Source organism: Engraulis encrasicolus, chromosome 6, assembly GCF_034702125.1.
Source record: "Engraulis encrasicolus isolate BLACKSEA-1 chromosome 6, IST_EnEncr_1.0, whole genome shotgun sequence".
NCBI classification, from domain to species: Eukaryota; Metazoa; Chordata; class Actinopteri; order Clupeiformes; family Engraulidae; genus Engraulis; species Engraulis encrasicolus.
This window is the reverse complement of record NC_085862.1, coordinates 14,626,396-14,646,395: the sequence shown is the minus strand read 5'-3', so window position 1 is coordinate 14,646,395 and position 20,000 is coordinate 14,626,396. Positions and strand designations below refer to the sequence as shown.

Below are 20,000 nucleotides of genomic sequence, written 5' to 3'. Positions count from 1 at the left end.
CCGCACACTCTTGTCCATCATGCTGAGTTTTATTTACAGAAACGTTTCGGCCAGTGTGGCGTTGTTTCTGTAAATAAAATTCACCACGATGGACAAGAGTGCGTTATCTATCTTCCTCTCTGAAAGGAACTGCTGTGTCAACAGAGAGGAGAGAGGAGCCCCCCTCCCTTTCCACTCCCTAGCTCTGCCCATGACCTCGCAAACACACCAAAATAGAGACACGCTATTGGGGCTACCGGCTAGTTTTGGAAAAGGTTAGATAAATATAACCTTGGAGGAGGGCTCTTCAAAGTCTTGACATTGAAATCAGTTGCATGCAGGTCATTTGTTTTCACATTTCTGGAAATTTTATGAAACCTTTTTTTTTTAACCATTTTATTAAACCTCTCTCCTTTTATTTCCTCAACTTGTGAAATTAATGCGTAAAACCGGTAATTGGTCTCCACTGTCAGTGACCATTATTTTTTACTATTTATTTTATTTTTTATTAGTGTCAGCGCCATGGCTAAACACCAGATGGTGCTGTTCACCCGATAGTGAGGGGCCCAAGAAAATGGAAAATGGACTTTTCTTCCAGGTGTGGCGCAGGCGCAGGCGGTTATTAGATAAAGCTGCCGGATGCGCTCAGGCGCTCCTGTGGACGCGTGTAAGATAAGGCCGTGCATAGATAGACTAAATACCAGAAGGTAATAAAAGGATCAAGAAAGTTCTCAACTCAATTTCATACTTCAAGGCTTGTGAACTATGTACTAAATTTGTGAGCATATGGTCCGTTGAGTTTAAGCCCTCAGTTTTCGCAAATGAATTGTTCAGAAATCAAATGCATGCCCAGCCCTGTTTACACGCAAACGCTTTATTTTTGAAATAATGACCTTTGATAGGCTGCCATGTTCATTTTTATCAGGAGGGGTTAGCTGTCCTGGAAGAAAGAACACTATAAAGTAGGTTACTATACCTCTGTGGATCGGTCTTCTGCTTAAATTGCAGGTCCTATTTGGTCTGGAAAGTCTTTATTTAAACTGCGTCAGCACCATATACAGCTTCTGCATAGCCAGCCAGTGTGCTAAAGGCGGTCTGTTGCCCTGTGCGCATAAATCAGTGCCTCCCGGGGTCGTGAGAATTCGTACTATTTTTAAGACTTCACCCTCATGTTATTGTGAGTCGGACTCGGAGTGCAACGTTGGATCACGTCGGTGACGCAGACACGCTGCACCGACTGTGATGGCGGATTGATATAACTTCATACCCAACCGGGACATAGAAAGTCATTCTACATGACGGTCGCAAGAGCCGCTGCACCGTAGCCGGTTGTGGGCCACCTGTTAAAGGACGGGAGCTTTCCTCGTGTTGCGTGCAGAGCGCCTCGCGTACCGCGCAGTAGCATGTAGGAAGGAGTCGCCATACGTCTCATACTACCCGCTGGCTGCCTCAAAAAAGGCGAAAATAGATTGCACAAAGTGCAAGCACACGCATGTGGCTCAGCAAGTTGGCTGGCTGGGGTAAATAACAAAGCGTGAGCCAACCTGAAGAACTGAAGACTGTCCCGTCAGGATTTTAAGCGCTTGAGGAAATAGGAAATCCGACAGGATGAAATTTGGAGAGCATATTTCGGCTCATATCACGCCGGAATGGAGGAAACAGTACATCCAATACGAGGTAATGTTTTTTGTATAAATTCACTGAGTGTATGCAATGCTTAAGACGTTGACCAGTGGCGCCTGCTTTAAATTCGCACAATGAACACATATAGTCTATTCTAGTCTTGCTTTTAAAGGATCTACAAAGTGGCGAACATAGCCAGTATTGTGTTTGAATTTCTGTTTATTCAGTCAAATAACAGTTCGCGTTTGAGTGCATCATTTGGGTAGGCTAATACATCTGTATGCAGAGTTTTATGACACTTCAAGGTATGGGGGTTTTGGATCTTCAGAGCTAAGAGTAGTTGTTCTATTTAAACCACTATTTTTTATTTCTTGGGTGCAACTTAATGTATAGAGCGCATACACTTAAATTGCTTGACCATCTTTTTGCGTAGGCTGGTCTTTGTTCACGTATTTTCTGGTTTGTTGTGGCGAAAAGGGTGTTTTTAAATAGTCCATGTATGAGCGCCAGGCGGTATAGTGGGTCAGGCGGCTGCCGTAAGAGAGAGTCCGCTGAAGCTCTTTGTCTCTCGGTCGCTAATTATAAGGGCGGGTCGCATTCTGACCCTCACCCGGACAATTTACATTTCGCAATCATCAAATGGACTTGGATTTTTACTGCGATGTTTTTTTTTTTAAATCTGTACAGTAATATTTTTCTGTACCTTTAACATCCGTGGGCCTATTGGCCTCTGTAATGACCATATTAAACTTTTATAGATTCCTTCATGAATAAAATGATAAGATGTTGCCTAGGCTATAGCTGTCGTCTCCATCAAAATAGCAACCTCTCCAAAACCAGTCCACTACAAAATTGAGCAACAGGCACTGAAATCTAGACGTGAATAAAGAGCCCTTCATATTGGAAAACATGTAGCCAAATAATAAACAGCTGGAATGAACATTCACTGGTCAGATGTGTGATCAACTATAATAATAATAATAAAAAGATTTGTTTTCATTTGTCAAGGTGGTAAGGATTCCCCCATACCTTTTTCTGTTTTCTATAAAAAATGTAATAAATAAATAAATAAATACTCACAATCATCAACAATTCCACAAATGTTTTCAGTGGACAATTTGTTATCAGCCATGATGGTTTGGCTTCAGTTCAGAGTGTGAAATGGTGTGAAAAAAATACACAGACAGACAGACAGACACTGTCCGTGTTTTTCTCATGATTTCAGCAGCCTCATCTGTGGGTCAAAGTTGAACTACAGTATGATGACAAGATTGTACAAATGAATTTTACTTTCATGAATCCTGTACAATGGAGCAAAGGTCCTCCACAGGTTACAATCATATCAGAATATTCAATCTCCTCAGCCATGAACTCCACCAGCACATTTAATGCACTTACAATCATATTAAAGAAAAAAAATCATAAAATTATAAAAGAAATAAAAACTTAAAATGAAATTGCTGTCTATCCATATTTTCTCTTCTGGGGTTTTTCTCCAGAGGTTGTCGTTGAGAGCCACAGCTGTCTGAGCGTCTGTGTCTAGTGATGATTTGAAATGGCGGACGCTGTCTTGTGGTCCTCACTCTGGTGTTGCTTACAAGAAAAATACTGCCAGTTGTGGGGGAAAAAAAGATGTTCAAAAATTTGGAAATTGATTTGATAAAATGAAAGGACATTCTCTTTGGAGGACATGTTGAACAGATGGGGTATTATGCAGATCTTATTCAGGATTTCAAGCAGATTTCACATCCCTGGCTGTTATGCAGCAAAGCTCTCCGAGTATCCCACCAATAACACCTTCACAAACACCACTGCTGCACCTGCACACCTTCCCTTATACAATATATACATACGTGTACATGCTCACATTGTGGAGACCAATTAAGCACAGACAATGTATTCCTGTGCATTGAGGGATAACAGTAGACTACCTCTTGTGTGCTCTTTATGGGCTACATGTGGTTTTTTTTCCTTCTGGCTGTGCTTTTGTTGCGTCTGAACGTCAGTTTTTGTTGTTGTCTTTGTCTTTCCATGTTGACAGCTGATCTGCAGTCAGTTACATCTGTAATATTTGGTCATGAATAGATGTCTTTGCGATACATGACATTCAGAGCCGTTCATTGTTCATTGGCATGGAGACTGAAGTGAAAATCGGACAAAGAACCAGCATATCTGAAGACTCATTAATATGCATGTATGACGGTCTGAGGTGTTATTACAATGAAATAGCATGTTGTTATGCTGTGTAGACATAGCTCAACGTCGAGCAACAGATTTGACAAGGGACTCGCTGCATCCAATGAGGGTGTGCATGCAACAGACAAAACAAAAGGAACAAATAAAAGAGAAAGCCGTAGAGAAGGGATTTCTGACTCTTTGACGGGATTCGGATCATAGTGGCTCGTTCTTTTCAAAGAGCTGAGGGCTCTTTTGAATGGGTTTTAATTATTTATCCAGTGTTAAGAAGAGAGCATTTTTGATTCCACCTCTAGGTCATTCGGTCCAAACAGTTGATTGTCCTCCTCCTGCTTTTAAAGACATTTTCTGCTACTCTCTGGGGCCACTTGTGTTGTTCTCCCAAATTGAAGTGCTCAAATCAAGGTCATATGCTCAAAAACGAACGAAAAAATGAATGAAAAAGTAGGAAAAAGTGTCTCCCAGCTGGGATTCGGTTCCCATCGTTCACTTCTGGGAGCCATTTAAAAGAATCAATTCCTTCACAAACATTGCAACACTACAAAGCAGTGTGTGTGTGTGTGTGTGCTTGTGTGTCTGTCTGTCTGTGTGTCTCTCTGTCAGTCTGTCAGCCTGTGTGTGTGTGTGTGTGTGTGTGTGTGTGTGTGTGTGTGTGTGTGTGTGTGTGTGTGTGTGTGTGTGTGTGTGTGTGTGTGTGTGTATTTTGGATGTATTCATTCTTTGCTAAGAATGTTGTAAATCTTTGTTGTATGTGTATGTGTATGTGCGTGTGCGTGTGCGTGTGCGTGTGTGTGTGTGTGTGTGTGTGTGTGTGTGTGCATGCCTTCTTGAGCGTTCATGCAGCCTTACTGACCCCATCTCTGACTACTTTGACACTCACTTAAATCGTGTGTTGATGAGTGACTAAATCTCTTGCTTCTTGGTATCGAGAATAGCAATAAAATAAACCTTACTGTAGTTACAGCATTGTATCAATGGCATGTTGTACTGGGGAGTATGGCAGTATATTAAAGACATTTCTATGATCACGTAGCTACCGGTCGGTACTATACTTTGCCTGTGTAGGTCATTACTGTAGCTACGGTACTGTACTGTACTTTTCCTGTGTAGGTCATTGCTGTACGGTACTGTACTGTACTTTGCCTGTGTAGGTCATTACTGTAGCTACAGTACTGTACTGTACTTTTCCTGTGTAGGTCTTTGCCCTCTACTGCTCTGTCATTGTTTATCAGTGCAAGTGGCGCATGTCTGATTGGTACTTTATGGCCTGTGCGTTGTGTTAAGAAGTCACCCTTACCCGCAGGGTTGCCAGATGAGGCTGATGATTTCCAGCCCAAAAAATGCTCAAAACCCGTCTAGAAGCACAAAATCCTGCCCAATTCTATTGATTTCTATGGCAAAAATTGGGCGGGTTTTTCTGCTAAATGCCATTTTTACCCGCACACGGCCATCCTAAGCAGCCCAATTGGGCAGGAAACAGCCCAATTTGGCAACACTGCTTACCCGGGAGAGGAGAGTGGCGTTGGAAGGGAGACTGGCTGGCTTCTGTTGATGAATGGATGACTAATTGAGTGAATAATGAGGTTGCGCTGGTCCGTGTCTGCATGTTTAAACTGCGGCACACAGTGAGGGAGCTGAGCTGAGCGTGGTGCGGCGCGGTGCGGTGCGGTAGCCTTGATGTTTGCCGCATTGGGCTTTAGCTGCAGGCAGGGCCACTGACAGCGATTGGCTGGCCTGGGCACGGGACAAAGTCATCTGAAAGGGCCCCCCTACCCAATACATACAAATGTAATGGCGACCCAATTTTGGGCCCCCTCTCTCTCCCTGGGCCCAGGACAATTTACCTGTTTGCCCCCCCCCCGTTGGCTTCCTGGGCTGCAGGTATAGTGTACTGTGTGCCTGTAGTGTACAATGCAGCTACTGTATTGGGAGTCAGTTGCCGTCTGTTCCAAATGTGTGTTTTGATTGTATTTTGCCATTACAGAATAGACAGCTTTAAGAGGTAGCAAATTATTTTGCAATCTAAATTGTCATTTTTGATTAATGAAAACTGTTCTTTATGAAAGCTGTGACAGCAATATTCCAGTTGTCAGTGTCACAGCAACAGTGCAGTGGCCTTCATATAAGCTTATAGGCTGACTTCATATGGCCAAGCACAGATAACATCTACTAAACACACACTCCGCCCTTCCCTACTAAACAGGCCTACCGGGCCCAGGTCCAGGGGCCCAAGAGTCAAGGGGGCCCTGAAGCCCAAGTCTAGTCTTCTCATATTGCACTTTTTTAAATGTATTTTTTGGGGGCTTTTATGCCTTTATTTGACAGGACAGTCGAAGATGGTGACAGGAAGCGAATGAGACGGAGAGACTGGGGAGGATCGGGAAATGACCCCGGCCGGACTCGAACCGGGGTCCCCGTGGGTGGGCATGAAAGCACAAATGTGGGGGGCTTAGCGCGCTGCGCCACAGCGCCCCCTAAAAGTTCACTTTTAACAACTATATTTTCCAAACTGTCTCAGAGGACTACCTCCCATACCCACAACAACATAAACTCTCACATCTGGAGGCCCTACCGTGGCGCAAATGGTAGGGCACTCGTTTGCTATGTGGTTGACCTGGGTTCGATTCCTGACCGGGTCCTTTGCCGTCCCTTCCCCGTCTCTCTCTCCCCACTTACTTCCTGTCATAAATCTTCACAATTCTGTCAAATAAAGGCATTAAAAGCCTAAAAATTATGAAAAAAACAAAGAAAAACCTCTCACTTCTGGCCTAAAACCCCAAATAGTTTTGTTCACTAGCAGCACATTGAGGGGAGGCATTGTTGTTGCCTGGCCCAGGGGGCCCATGGAATCATGGGATACGGCTGAGAGAGGGTATCCAAATGAACCCTTCACTTCACAATCACCTTATCCTGAGATGGACATTGATGCTTTGGAATTGTCAGGGATGGTTAGCCATGGAATGGAGTTTATGTGTGGGGGGTTGACCGAGCGTACTCCTACACACATACGCACAGACACACACACACACACACACACACACACACACACACACACACACACACACACACACACACACACACACACACACACACACACACACACACACACACACACACATTGACAGAGCGGTCTCCTTCTGAATGGAGTATTGATTAGTTTGGATGGAGATGCTAAGCAGAGGGCACAGGACTGATTGCTGGGTGAAATGCACCCTGGGTAATGGCTGTGAGCGACGAGACTTGTCTTTGAGGCATTGTAGAACAGAGCAGAGGAGAAGGGATCTCTCTTTTCTGCTCTTAATGGACATGTGTCTGGCCATTGTGTGTGTGTGTGTGTGTGTGTGTGTGTGTGTGTGTGTGTGTGTGTGTGTGTGTGTGTGTGTGTGTGTGAGTGTGAGTGTGTGTCTGTGTCTGTGTCTGTGTCTGTGTCTGTGTGTCTGTGCATGTGTGTATGTGCATGTGTGTGTGTGTGTGCGTGCACGGTTCATGTGTGCATTTGTGTGTTCGGAGTCATAAATTCATTCATGTACTGTGTGTGTGTGACAATGGGAGGGGGTTGTTTGTGTGAGCGTGGCCATGAATTCATTTGTGTGTGTGTGTGTGTGTGTGTGTGTGTGTGTGTGTGAGTGTGTGTTCATATGGCTTAAGTGGGCGGCACACAAAGAGAGGTGACGTGGTGACATTATTGCAGTGGTGATATTATTTATGCCCAAAGCCATAAACATCTGATGGGTGTTAATTGCCTGGACTGCAGCGCCAGATAGCAATACATACATGTATGGGCCGCTGGGATTCCATCGGAGCTCATCTCCACTCAATTTTCACTTCGATTCAGTTTTATTTATGGCAGTGTGAGTGTTTTTCAACCAGTGTGCCGGGGAACACTAATGTGCTGTGAGAGATCATCTGTTGTGCCGTGGAAAATTATAGAATAGCTGTACATTGTTAATATAAAGTTTTAGGCAACAAGGTTTCATTTTTAGTTAACGTTTTCAATTGGTGTTGTGCCTTTACTTCGCATTTTGTCTTAAAAAAAGGTGTGCCTTGTCTCAAATAAGGTTGAAAACCTCGGATCACCCCCTCCCTGGCTACCTCTCTAATTCCCTGACTGTAAAGCTCATAGCGAAGGTGTGCTTTACGATTACCCATGGTGGTTAATTGGGCGTTATGAATAGTCATTTGGCATATACGTAAAGCCATAGCCAATCGTGTCAGTTGTATCTATTCAAACAAACTGCAAGCTTCCTGTAGTGGCTAAATGGCTGTTCTTAAAATGTTGACCATTTCTTTCTCGATATCCATGCAAATAGACGGAATGAACGAGTCTACACGTGTTAGAGTTTGTTCGCCCCGTCCTTGCTGAAGTTCTCCAATGTGACAAACACAGTTGTGTTCGCCCCGTCCTTACTGAAGTTCTCCAATGTGACAAACACACAGCAGTTTTTACATTGATAGATGCGCGAGCTCCAAAACGTCATTGCTCAGCATCAGTTCCTATTGGCTATTCCTTCTAGATAATTCTAAGCATTAAACTAAAGGCAGATTAGACTAGGAGGAAATTATAAAATAGCAATGCAATAATGTAGTTATAATGCAATCACAAAAATTCTATAATATACAAATACTGAATATATCCAAAAATAATACATAAATTACTAAATAGAAAATGGCACCAATACTTCAGTTCGTCAAGTGCTTCTCATCATCATCTTTCCACCCTTCCCCTCTCTCTGATTGGCTCCCTATCTCAGGACGGAATAATTGTGCAAAGCAGCATGGGATATCCCAGGCTAGATCACGGTAGCATAAAAGTATGTCTAATAATAAAATATATGTTTAGTAAAAAAGCCGCACTCTCGGGTGTAATTCTTGCAGTTTTAATCTGGGTTAGCATGAAAGACAGACGTTTCGGCTTTTTACTTAACATGAACTTTGCTGTTTGCTCGGACCCGAAGACCTTGTAAGAAACAGTTGGGAGTTGAGCGCACTTTCTTAAAAAAAAACAAAAACAAACAAACAAACAAACATTTAAAAAAAAAGACTGATAATAAAGTACAAAGCGGATTCCAAAAAAGTTGGGACACTTTGTATTTTGTGAATAAAATCAAAACGCTGGCATTTTCAAAACATTCAATATGTTAACAAGGTAGAACATTATGTACAGACAACAAATCAGTTGTTAAAGTGAAGCAGAATTATTGTTTTGAGGTAATTATGTGATCATTTAAAATTTCACCCTTGCAACAAATCCCAAAAAAGTTGGGACAGGGCCAATAAAATGCATTTTATATTAGATAAGACTAAACACAACACAAGGGATGAGACTGAACAGTTAAATACTTTGACTGATGGCATAATTTTATTCACAAATTAGATATTTTGATGTGCGAGACATGATTTCAGCAGCTCAACTGATAGGTGTGTTCTTCAACTTGTTTACCTTTTTGTTATGCTTAATATGGGCATATCCTGACTGCAAGAAAACAATTTTGTGACCTGTTTACTCTTATGATGGAACCACACTGTTGGAACATAGTAGAGATTTAAATTTGCCACCATTAGGGGACAATACCTAAAGGCGGTGCTCCAAAATATAATGCCTTGGTAGCTATGTTTGCTGTTTAAAGTCTGTATGCATCATTTAACATTCATTTTAATGCTCTACATGAGTAAGAAGACCCTAACCAAGTCACCTCTGCATCCCCTTACCTGCGTATATGCTGTCTTTCAGACTGACCACTAAATCAAGCTGAAGTATTCATTTTCTATATAACCTGGAGGGTGCATGACTCCATAATTTTCAAACAGGATTAACTATTTTCCATCCTGTAATCAGAGGACAGTTTCACATGTCTCCTAGGTCCATAGAATGAGCTTTTCTGCATGTAACACTGTTTAATGTCTGCATTATGTGCATTAATCAAGTGTTGTGTTTATGGTCATTTTTTCGAGAGCTGTCATTGTTGGAGTGTCATAGCTTGCTTATTGACCACAAGTATGTCATGATCTCATAACTCATGCAATGATAACACAGAACTCTATATTACGGAAATAGGCCTTATATGCCTGCAATTTTGATAATTCAATCTTTCTGTGTAATAGATAAGTAATTAGTCCCTCAAAATCTTCACTGCTGAGTGCCACAGCCTTTCTGTGATGGTATTTTAGTTGTGCATTAATGTTGGCAGTCAATATAGTTCCTTTTAAAATATTCTTCCTTGTGTTATTTTTAGAATTATCCAACTATTACAACATGTTTTGGCCCTGTCCCAACTTTTTTGAGATTTGTTGCATGGGTCAAATTTTAAATGATCACATAATTACCTAAAAAAAATAATTCTGCTTCACTTTAACAACTGATTTGTTGTCTGTACATAATGCTCTACCTTATTAACATATTAGATGTTTTGAAAATGACAGCATTTTGATTTTATTCACAAAATACAAAGTGTCCCAACTTTTTTGGAATCCGCTTTGTACTTCATGAGATCTAATGGATCTAGCCTCAGGCCAGTCCATACGATGTCTGAGGGTCCTTCACAGGCCTGGTCCATACAATCAGTGAGGCTGCATTGGATTTTAGCTTGAAAGGTGATCTGGCCAACTTTGTGTGTGTGTGTGTGTGTGTGTCAGGGCTTGACACTGGCACCTGCCAACTGGCCAAATGCTGGTAAAACTTGGCTGTGGCTGGTAACAATATCAGTGTCACTAGCCAATTTGGCAGTTAGCTTATTCAACGGTATGACATATCAGAATAACGTAGTCTATATTCTGCACTTTACCCCTTGTGTATCAATTGTTTGTAGTTACTCAGTTAGTTTGCTCACTTACTCAGTTTCTAATTGTTTTATTTCCATATATAATTCCATGCACTCATCTTCTTGCTTTAAGCACCTCATCTTCTGAGGTTAGATGTACAGCGTCATGATTTAAAAAAAACAAAAAAACAAAAACTAATCTGTGGCTAGTAGAATAGGTGGATGGCTAGTAACTCGGGAAAACCACTAGCCACAGTGGCCGGCAAGCACAATGTTATTGTCAAGCCCTGGTGCGCGTGTGTGTGTGTGTGTGTGTGTGTGTGTGTGTGTGTGTGTGTGTGTGTGTGTGTGTGTGTGTGTGTGTGTGTGTGTGTGTATTTGTCATATGTGCGTATGAAGTGATAGTGGATGTATGGGCGTTTTGGTGTTTGGGCATGGATGGTACTCCGCCCCTCCCCCACAGTCCCCGCTGAGTTGGCATCTGTTGCCATGCGGACACTATCTGCCAAGCGGAGACCGACAGCGGCATTCATAAACCCAGCAACCCCTAACACACTCAAGAGGAACACAGCACAACACAGTGCAACACAATACAACACAACGCAACACAACACAACACAACACAACACAACACAACACAACACAACACAACACAACACAACACAGCACAGCACAGCACAACACATCGCACTCAAAAGAATCATAACACAACACAACACATTTAGCAGAAACACAACACAACATGACACAACACAGCACAACACAACACAACACAACACAACACAACACAACACAACACAACACAACACACTCAAAAGAATCATAACACAACACAACACACTCAAAAGAATCATAACACAACATGACACAACAAGCACAACACAGGGGACAGGGACGGTGACTCACCAACCAACTATTTGAGAATTTCACACACAAAATAAGTGCACACACACACACACACACACACACACACACACACACACACACACACACACACACACACACACACACACACACACACACACACACACACACACACACACACACACACACACACACACACACACACAAGGTTCTTATTCTCTTTCCGTCTGTGTGTGTGTTTCTCCCTCTTTCTCCCTCTCCCTCTCTCTCTCTCTCTCTCTCTCTCTCTCTCTCTCTCTCTCTCTCTCTCTGTCTTTCCCCGCAGAAGAAAACATTACCGTAGCATTTGTGCTGCCTAAGGTGTTTCATGTTGTTTTAGCCTGGTGACTAGGGCTGTAACGATACACTTGACTCACGATTCGGTTTGTATCACGATTCATGACCTACGGTTCGATACACCCCTCGATTTTACATTTGCCAACATTATAATCTTCATGAATAAAAACTATGATAGTTCAAAGGTAGAATAGGTTACAAGAGGCTACAAATAATTTTGAAAAGTGTCTATATAATAAGGATGATGCTTGGAAGCACAATCACTTCATATCATGTGGTTGTTTTCTGGGCAGATGGGTATCAAAACATTAAAAGGGTGTATCACGATACTGCTTCTTTGTATCACGATACAGTATCGTGACTCTGTGTATCACGATTTCTCGGTTCGATACAATATCGTTACAGCCCTACTGGTGACATTTAGTGAGTGTGAGCTGCTGTTCTCCATGCAGATTATACTGTATATGCCTATTCCCATTACACTGTATGCCTGCTCCCATATGGCCCAAAGCACAACCTATTGATCCAGTCTCAGATTTGTTCCATACGCCGATACAGTATGGCACCCATTTTATATGTGTAAATAGAGGCGCGGGTGTGTGTGTGTGTGTGTGTGTGTGTGTGTGTGTGTGTGTGTGTGTGTGTGTGTGTGTGTGTGTGTGTGTGTGAGAGAGATAGATAAACAGACAGAGAGAGAGAGAGAGAGAGAGAGAGAGAGAGAGAGAGAGAGAGAGAGAGAGAGAGAGAGAGAGAGAGAGAGAGAGAGAGAGTGGAGGAAGCGGGACAGAGAGAGACTGTATGCGTGTGGCTGGTGTGAAAGAGAGAGATGTGCAGAGTACCGGCAGACTGTGTGTGTGTGTGTGTGTGTGTGTGTGTGTGTGTGTGTGTGTGTGTGTGTGTGTGTGTGTGTGTGTGTGTGTGTGTGTGTGTGTGTGTGTGTGTGTGTGTGTGCTGGCCCTCTCTGGACTAGTGAAAGCTGATCTGTAATGTATTACTGCAAGTGTGTATGTGCCTGTCAGGGCCTTCTCACAGTTACACTCAGCACCAGTGGCCATTGTTGCTTCTCACTTACACACACACACACACACACACACACACACACACACACACACACACACACACACACACACACACACACACACACACACACACACACACACACACACACACACACACACACACACACCCATCACCTTCAACAGATTCCTGGTGTGTGTGTGTGTGTGTCTTGTTCCATGTGTTCATATCTGTACGTGTAAATTGCTCCTGATGTGCTCATAGCTATCTAGGTGTAGGTGTATGATTAAGACCAATATAGCTACACAGGTTACATTACGCCCCCACACTACACTACTTATCGTCAGGGCCGCTGACAGCTTTGGCTGAGTCTGGGATAAAGTTATCTGAAATGGCCTCCTCCTCACCCAATACATGCAATATGATGAGGACCCAATTCTGGGCCCCCCTTCTCTCTGGGCCCGGATGAACTGACCTCTTTCCCCTCCCCTCTGTCGGCTTCCCTGTTTATTGTTATTGTTATTGTCATTCTCCTCCTCATCATTTTCATTGCCATCATCGTCATCATCGTCATCATCATCTCCTTCTTTATCTTCACCATACAGAAATCATCTCACGAGTTTGTCCTTGAGGGCTTGGTGTACAGTTTACGTATAGTATATGCATGTTTGGCATGTTAGCTGGCCTCGGTCCTGGGATGCTTTAAACGGAGCTCATGCGGGATGAGATCCGCTTTCCCCCTATGTGTAGTATAGAGGAAGTGTAACTGGGTGTTCTAGTGAAATGGAGGAGTATGGGGAGGTGGTGGGACAATTCGGAAAGCCTTCGCGCATGACAGGCGAAAGAGGGAAGGAAGGATTTAAATATGCGCGAAGGCGGGAGCAAGTAATGACAGCTGTCAATCACTCTCGGACTTCCTCCAGAACTACGTTTATATATAAACAACATTTATTGGAGCTGATTGATTGCTGTTATTGTGCTTTATTGAATGCTGTCTTTTCTTGGTACAGTGTTTCAAAAAGGAGTGGAGGTGACAAGGATGTGACAAGGTGTCAAGTCAACTATGTAGGGAATGTTTTGTATGCATTGTTTACTCTGACAAAATAATGTTCATATCTGAGTTTTGTGAGTTTAGGAATAACAGTGTGTTGTGTTTTTTTTTTTTTTTTTACCTCCAATAGTGTTTACGTAATAAGGTTATTAGGGTTAATTTTGTGAAGCACATTGAGTTGCACCTGTGTATGAAATGAGCTATACAAATAAACTTACCTTGCCTTGCCTTAATACAATTACATTGTTTTGGATGTATGGATTCCGCAACAAAATATATAATAATAATAATAATAATATATAGCCTACATATAACAATATGGTAATGTTATATATAAATAACAATATGGGCATTTAATATACAGTCTATACTGTGTACATAATAATGTGGTCATTTAAAATGTAATACAGGTCCCTGGTGACACAAGGCTTTGGAATCATGTTGAATGAACGCACACACACATGCACACATGCACGCACACACGCACAGACACACACACACACACACACACACACACACACACACACACACACACACACACACACACACACACACACACACACACACACACACACACACACACACACACACACACACACACACACACACACACACACACACACGTGATTGTAAATTTAGCCACTTTCCACTAATTGGGAATGGCTTCCCAAGTCCTTCTCATGACAGCCCTCAGAGGTGTGTGTGTGTGTGTGTGTATGTGTGTGTGTGTGTGTGTGTGTGTGTGTGTGTGTGTGTGTGTGTGTGTGTGTGTGTGTGTGTGTGTGTGTGTGTGTGTGTGTGTGTGTGTGTGTGTGTGTGTGCGTGTGCATGCGTGCGCTGCTCAGAGGTAATGCCGTGTATCCAAGAGGATTGCCATGATGGTGGAAATAAAGATGATTGCCATACCAGCCATACTGCAGCCATCTTTAGCCTAACTCACCTCCCCCTCCCCTCTCATCCCCTCACCACCCCTCCTCTCTCCTCTCCTCTTCTCTCTCCTCTTCTCTTCTCTTCTTTCCCCTCCTCTCCTCTCCCCTCCTCTCCCCACCTCTCCTCTCCCCACCTCTCCCCCAATCTCCTCTCTCCTCTCCTCACCACCCCTCTCCTCTCTTCTCCCCTCTCCTCTCCCTTCTTCTCCCCTCCTCTCCTCCTCTCTCCTCTCCTCTCCTCTCCTCTCCTCTCCTCTCCTCTCTTCTCCTCTCCTCTCCTCCTCTCCTCTCCTCTCTCCTCTTCTCTTCTCTTCTCTCCCCTCCTCTCTCCTCTCCTCTCCTCTCCTCTCCTCTCCTCTCGTCCCCCCTCTCCTCCCCTCCTATCTCCTCTCTCCTTCCCTCCTATCTCCTCTCCTCTCCCCTCTTCTCCCATCTCCTCTCCCCTTCTGTCCCCTCTCATGTGTGTGATTATGTCATTAACAGTTTTCATGATGAATGCACGCTCACAAGTGCGCACTTGCACAGGCACACACACACACACACACACACACACACACACACACACACACACACACACACACACACACACACACACACACACACACACACACACACACACACACACACACACACACACACACACACACACACACACACACACACACACGTAAATGTAGCTACTTGTTGTTCCTGTGTAATTGGGAATGGCTTCCCAAGGTCTTCCCGTGACAGCCCTCAGAGGTGTGTGTATGTGTGTGTGTGTGTGTGTGTGTCGGTGGAAATAAAGATGCCTGCCTGCAATACCATCCTCTAGCCAGCTTTAGCCTTTAGCCTGACTCCCCTCCCGTCTCACATGTGTGATTATGTCATTAACAGTTTTCCGTTTCCTCCCGCAGGCATTCAAAGAGATGCTGTATTCTGCCCAGGACCAGGCACCTTCCATAGAAGGTAAGGAAACTACCCCCTTAAACCTCCCAAACCCCCCAACCCCCAGCAACACCAAACTCACCCCCCCTTGTCCCCAGCACCCAGCAACACCAAACTCAGCAGCCCGCCCCCCCCCAGTCCCCAGCACACCCACCCTCCACTTCCCTGGCTCTTCGCCTGGACTGTTGCCTCATTCTGACATGAGTTACCCCCCCCTCCCCTTCCCCCTCCACCTCCCCCTCCCCCTCTTCCCGCTCTCTTAAATATGACCCCCCCAAGTTACTTTGAGCCCTTGCACGCCACTCACATTGCTGACTGACCACCAGGCAGACACACACACACTTGCACACTCACACTGACACAGACAGAGAGACAGAGTGAAGTGCAGCGCGCTGGCTAAGAGTCAACAGGAGGCTAAATTTAAGAAGTGCCGTCAGAGGAGGGGTGGGGGGGGCAGTCAGAGGGGCGGTCGGGGATGGAGGTGGGGTGGCAGCCAGGGATGACTGTGTGTGTGTGTGTGGAGGTGGAAACATGCAAATGGTTTATCACCAGTCACCATGGCACACACACACACACACACACACACACACACACACACACACACACACACACACACACACACACACACACACACACACACACACACACACACACACACACACATGGTACAGGGTAAACAGTGGTCTTGGGTTGCAGTGAGCTCATACCCTCACATGAGGACCTGCACGCGTACAGCACACATACCATACTGTTTTGAAATGTCTGGCGGCCAATAAAGTACAAGCAACTTGCAGTGCTGTCCTGTCTCCTTGAATGTGAATATCTAGATTGTCACACCGTCTCCAGTAAGGCAGGGGTGTACAGCGTAGTACACATACACATGCAATAGAGTAGAGATACGTGTGTAATCCCAAAGGAAATTAAGGTGTCCCACAGTAGCATACGGCAGGTCTAGTACAGCGTAACACCAGGAGATATGAATGTATGCATATGAGTGTGAGTGTGAGGGTGTGTGTGTGCATATGAGTATGAACAGGCTGCATGTAAAATGCATGTGCTTAGTCAGGCTGAATGGGAGATGAGGTGAGCACATACTGTAGCAGGGCTGGACCTAGGCATAGGCAGACAAGGTAATCGCCTAGGGCCCCAAATGTATTGGGGACACCACCCCCGAATCAAACCGATCAAAAAGTCCCACAAAGTTGGCAAAAAAAAAAAAACGAATCAAGATGTTTTTACTTGCTAAAAAATAAGCTTTTAATTTTTTTTCCTGTGTTAGTAACCCTGGGCCGGTAGGTATAGGCAGACAAGGCAGTCGCCTAGGGCCCCAAATGTCTTGGGGGCACCACCAATAACGCTCCAAGGTGCGACAACACGAGAAGAGATAAATTAAAATAAATTAAATAAAACATTAAACTTTACATTGACAATAATTACTTATGGACATACAGTATGTGGGTAGTTGTAGATCAGCTGTGCTCATTCAGATGTATGACACAATGTGTACAGATTACAGTTTCTAAATGCACAAAAAGGAAAGGGGGTGCTCGCCTAGGGCAGTGGTTCTCAACCTTTTTTTAGGCGAGGCACCCTTTCAATTCATGACAAATTTCAAGGCACCCCAAACCAACAAGCTGTAACATGGCATCGCATCCGATACCACACAAGCTTAGAAAAGTAACACATTTGGAGACGTCACACGACCTAGTTGCAGCTGACTGGGGCGACCTATATTTACTTTATTGTGCATAAATGGCAGATGAAAGATTCCACTGACTAGCATTAACTTATCAATTTAGACAAATATGTATTATAGTACATCATTTATTCATCAGCCACGTTTCTGCGGCACCCCAGGGTGCCCCAACACCCCTGTTGAGAAACACTGGCCTAGGGCACTAAATGTACTAGAACTGACCCTGGACTGCAGTGTATGCTGCTCTTGTTGTTGAAGATGACTGACCTGGGCTAAGATTCTCGAAACCTTCGTTGCTAACTAACTTAGCAACTAACGACTCAGGTGCGACAAAACTGTTTCTGGAACACTTCGTTCGGACTTACAAAGTCCCAATGTTTACAAGTAATGTAGTTAGTCGTTCGTCCGATGCTGGAGCGAACGACTCAGGTGTTGCTGCAAAACGAAGTAGGGGCTGTTCGTTAGTACTACTGTTGGAATTGGAACGAATAGCATGGTTAGCTAGTTCGTGTTTTGGGAAGCACGTCACTCTTGCTCGTGGTTTGGGGCGGGTTCAGGCAGAGTTCAAGCAACATCGATCGATTACTGCCACCAAGTGCACAAGCCTCTGACCCATACTACACCAAATGTCTAGTCATGTTACGAACAGGGCTGAAAAAAACCCCACCAACACAATATTCAAATAGGGGACAAAAATATTGTCCAAATATAGTAGAAAATTCTATGTTCCACTATCGTAATTCACGAGCTCCGATCAATCAAAGCTGCGCCAAAAAAGAACCGTTTGATTACCATCGGGATTTTGACCCACACCAAAAGCAGCATCTCGCATGAATGCAGAGTATTTAATTGCTCACATATCTCCACACATAACAAAACCAATAGCACATTTTGATTAAACTCCAACAAGCATAGGCTACATAAATACATGTGGCATAAGATGCCATTGCGAAATGCGCTGTTCACTATTATTTTTAAAAGGCACCAGTGTGTGGTGATCCTTCTTGTATTCCTTGCATTGTAGGCTATGCCTTAGTCCACAAGAACTCCAAACTACATCGTAGGCTACAACAAGTTCAAAAATGGACATTATGCAACTGCCCTAGTATGTTGAAATAGTGCGTAATGGAAAGGCACTCGGACACAAGGCACACAAGTCGAGCGTGATGACAATTCTTCGCGTTACTAGTTCTTATGTCATAGTATTTATATTCTTCTTTTCATTTCAATTCTACTATTGTAATACAAGTCTGTCACAAGCAGCCGGCCAATAGGCTACTGTTAAAGCAAATGTTGTTTCAGCAGTGAGCACACTCCAAATAGCGCCATGGCCCATGGCGCACGAAGTGCACAGCGCATCGTGTCCTTCTTTCTCTATCTGTGTGAATTGGGCCATCGTTTTGTGTTTTTGTAAAATACAAGTGAAAAGCAATTTTACTTGGCCTTAAAGGCCAACTTCCGATAAAACTCAGTTTTACTCACTCCTTTCGAAGATCGGACGGTCACCCCAAGTTAAACTCACTTGCAAGGCTCTCATAGCGGTGCGTCAACTCTCCTGGCTGTGTTTCCCGGTGTTTCCCAATTTACATCAATAATGCAGAGAAACGAGCGAATCACGAAAGCCTTTCTGTGTTTCGTCACGTCGAAAGAAGGCGTTGCCCACAAAGGTTTATATCGACCCATTTATCTAAAAACATGTCGAGTAATTTTTTTCTGCTTGTTTTCAAAACAAGCAACGTCTGGTGGTCTGAAACATAGCTTAGCTTAGCTATCAGCTGGTTGCTACTCTCAGGTACACACACAGCACAAAGCCTCATACATAAAGCCTGCTCACTCCGGTTGCTCCGTGCCTACAGCTCGCCTAGGGGTCGCTGTCGAAAGAACACAGCCCTGAATGGAGCCTGCACGCCTCCGTTGGCGCCCCTATAGTGCAGTACCATCAGGGGAAGTGGCGACTCTGTTTCCCATTACATTCTCTCCCAAGGCTGGAGGACTGAGCCAATCAGAGACGCGTTTCTTTGAGAGCAGGAGGAGTGAGCCAATCAGAGACGCATTTCCACGAGAAACACGGAACACTCTCTCGTTTCTCCACAAGCCACCTTGCCAGCTTGCAAAAACGTCTTGAAACAAAGCAACCAGAACGTTTTTTAAAACAGGACCAACGCGTAACACATTCAATAACAATTGGGAACACGGCAATATTAATTAAATTACGTTGAGAGGCGATCTTTAATGTGACTGCGAGCGCGCCCAACAGCACGCGTGGATCGGCCACTTTACACACACACACAGAGGTTGGATAAACAGTTGCGCAGAGGAATAGGCACCTGTGCTTAATGTAGGCCTATCTTACTGAGGGAATCGAAATCTTGTCACACTGAAAATGCCTTCGCGCTTACCATTCACCGCCCATTGCTCTTCATTGATGGTGATGTGTAGACCGACATTTGGTTACTGCATTTAATGGGGTGGATTTTGGGGATATGATTGTGTTAACAGGTCTTTTCCGACGTTGAAGGACTTTGAATGTGCCACGTTTACAGACATTAACGGCCCCAGGTCCCTTCCTGCGCGTCTTTATGTAGGCCTACAACGGCAATAATGGCAGTTCCACCCGTTGACGT

The 20,000-nt window shown here is 44.1% G+C and overlaps 1 protein-coding gene across 1 annotated transcript in view; it reads left to right on the top strand.

Moving 5' to 3' along the window:
• Positions 1-1,192: 1,192 nt before the first annotated feature.
• The window catches only part of xpr1a (xenotropic and polytropic retrovirus receptor 1a), a 185,819-nt gene continuing 167,011 nt past the window's right edge, over positions 1,193-20,000 (top strand). The window contains exons 1-2 of the mRNA XM_063200742.1: positions 1,193-1,656; positions 15,650-15,701. Coding sequence (XP_063056812.1) covers positions 1,588-1,656; positions 15,650-15,701 — 121 coding nt within the window. The 5' untranslated portion in view covers positions 1,193-1,587. The remainder of the gene's footprint in view (positions 1,657-15,649; positions 15,702-20,000) is intronic.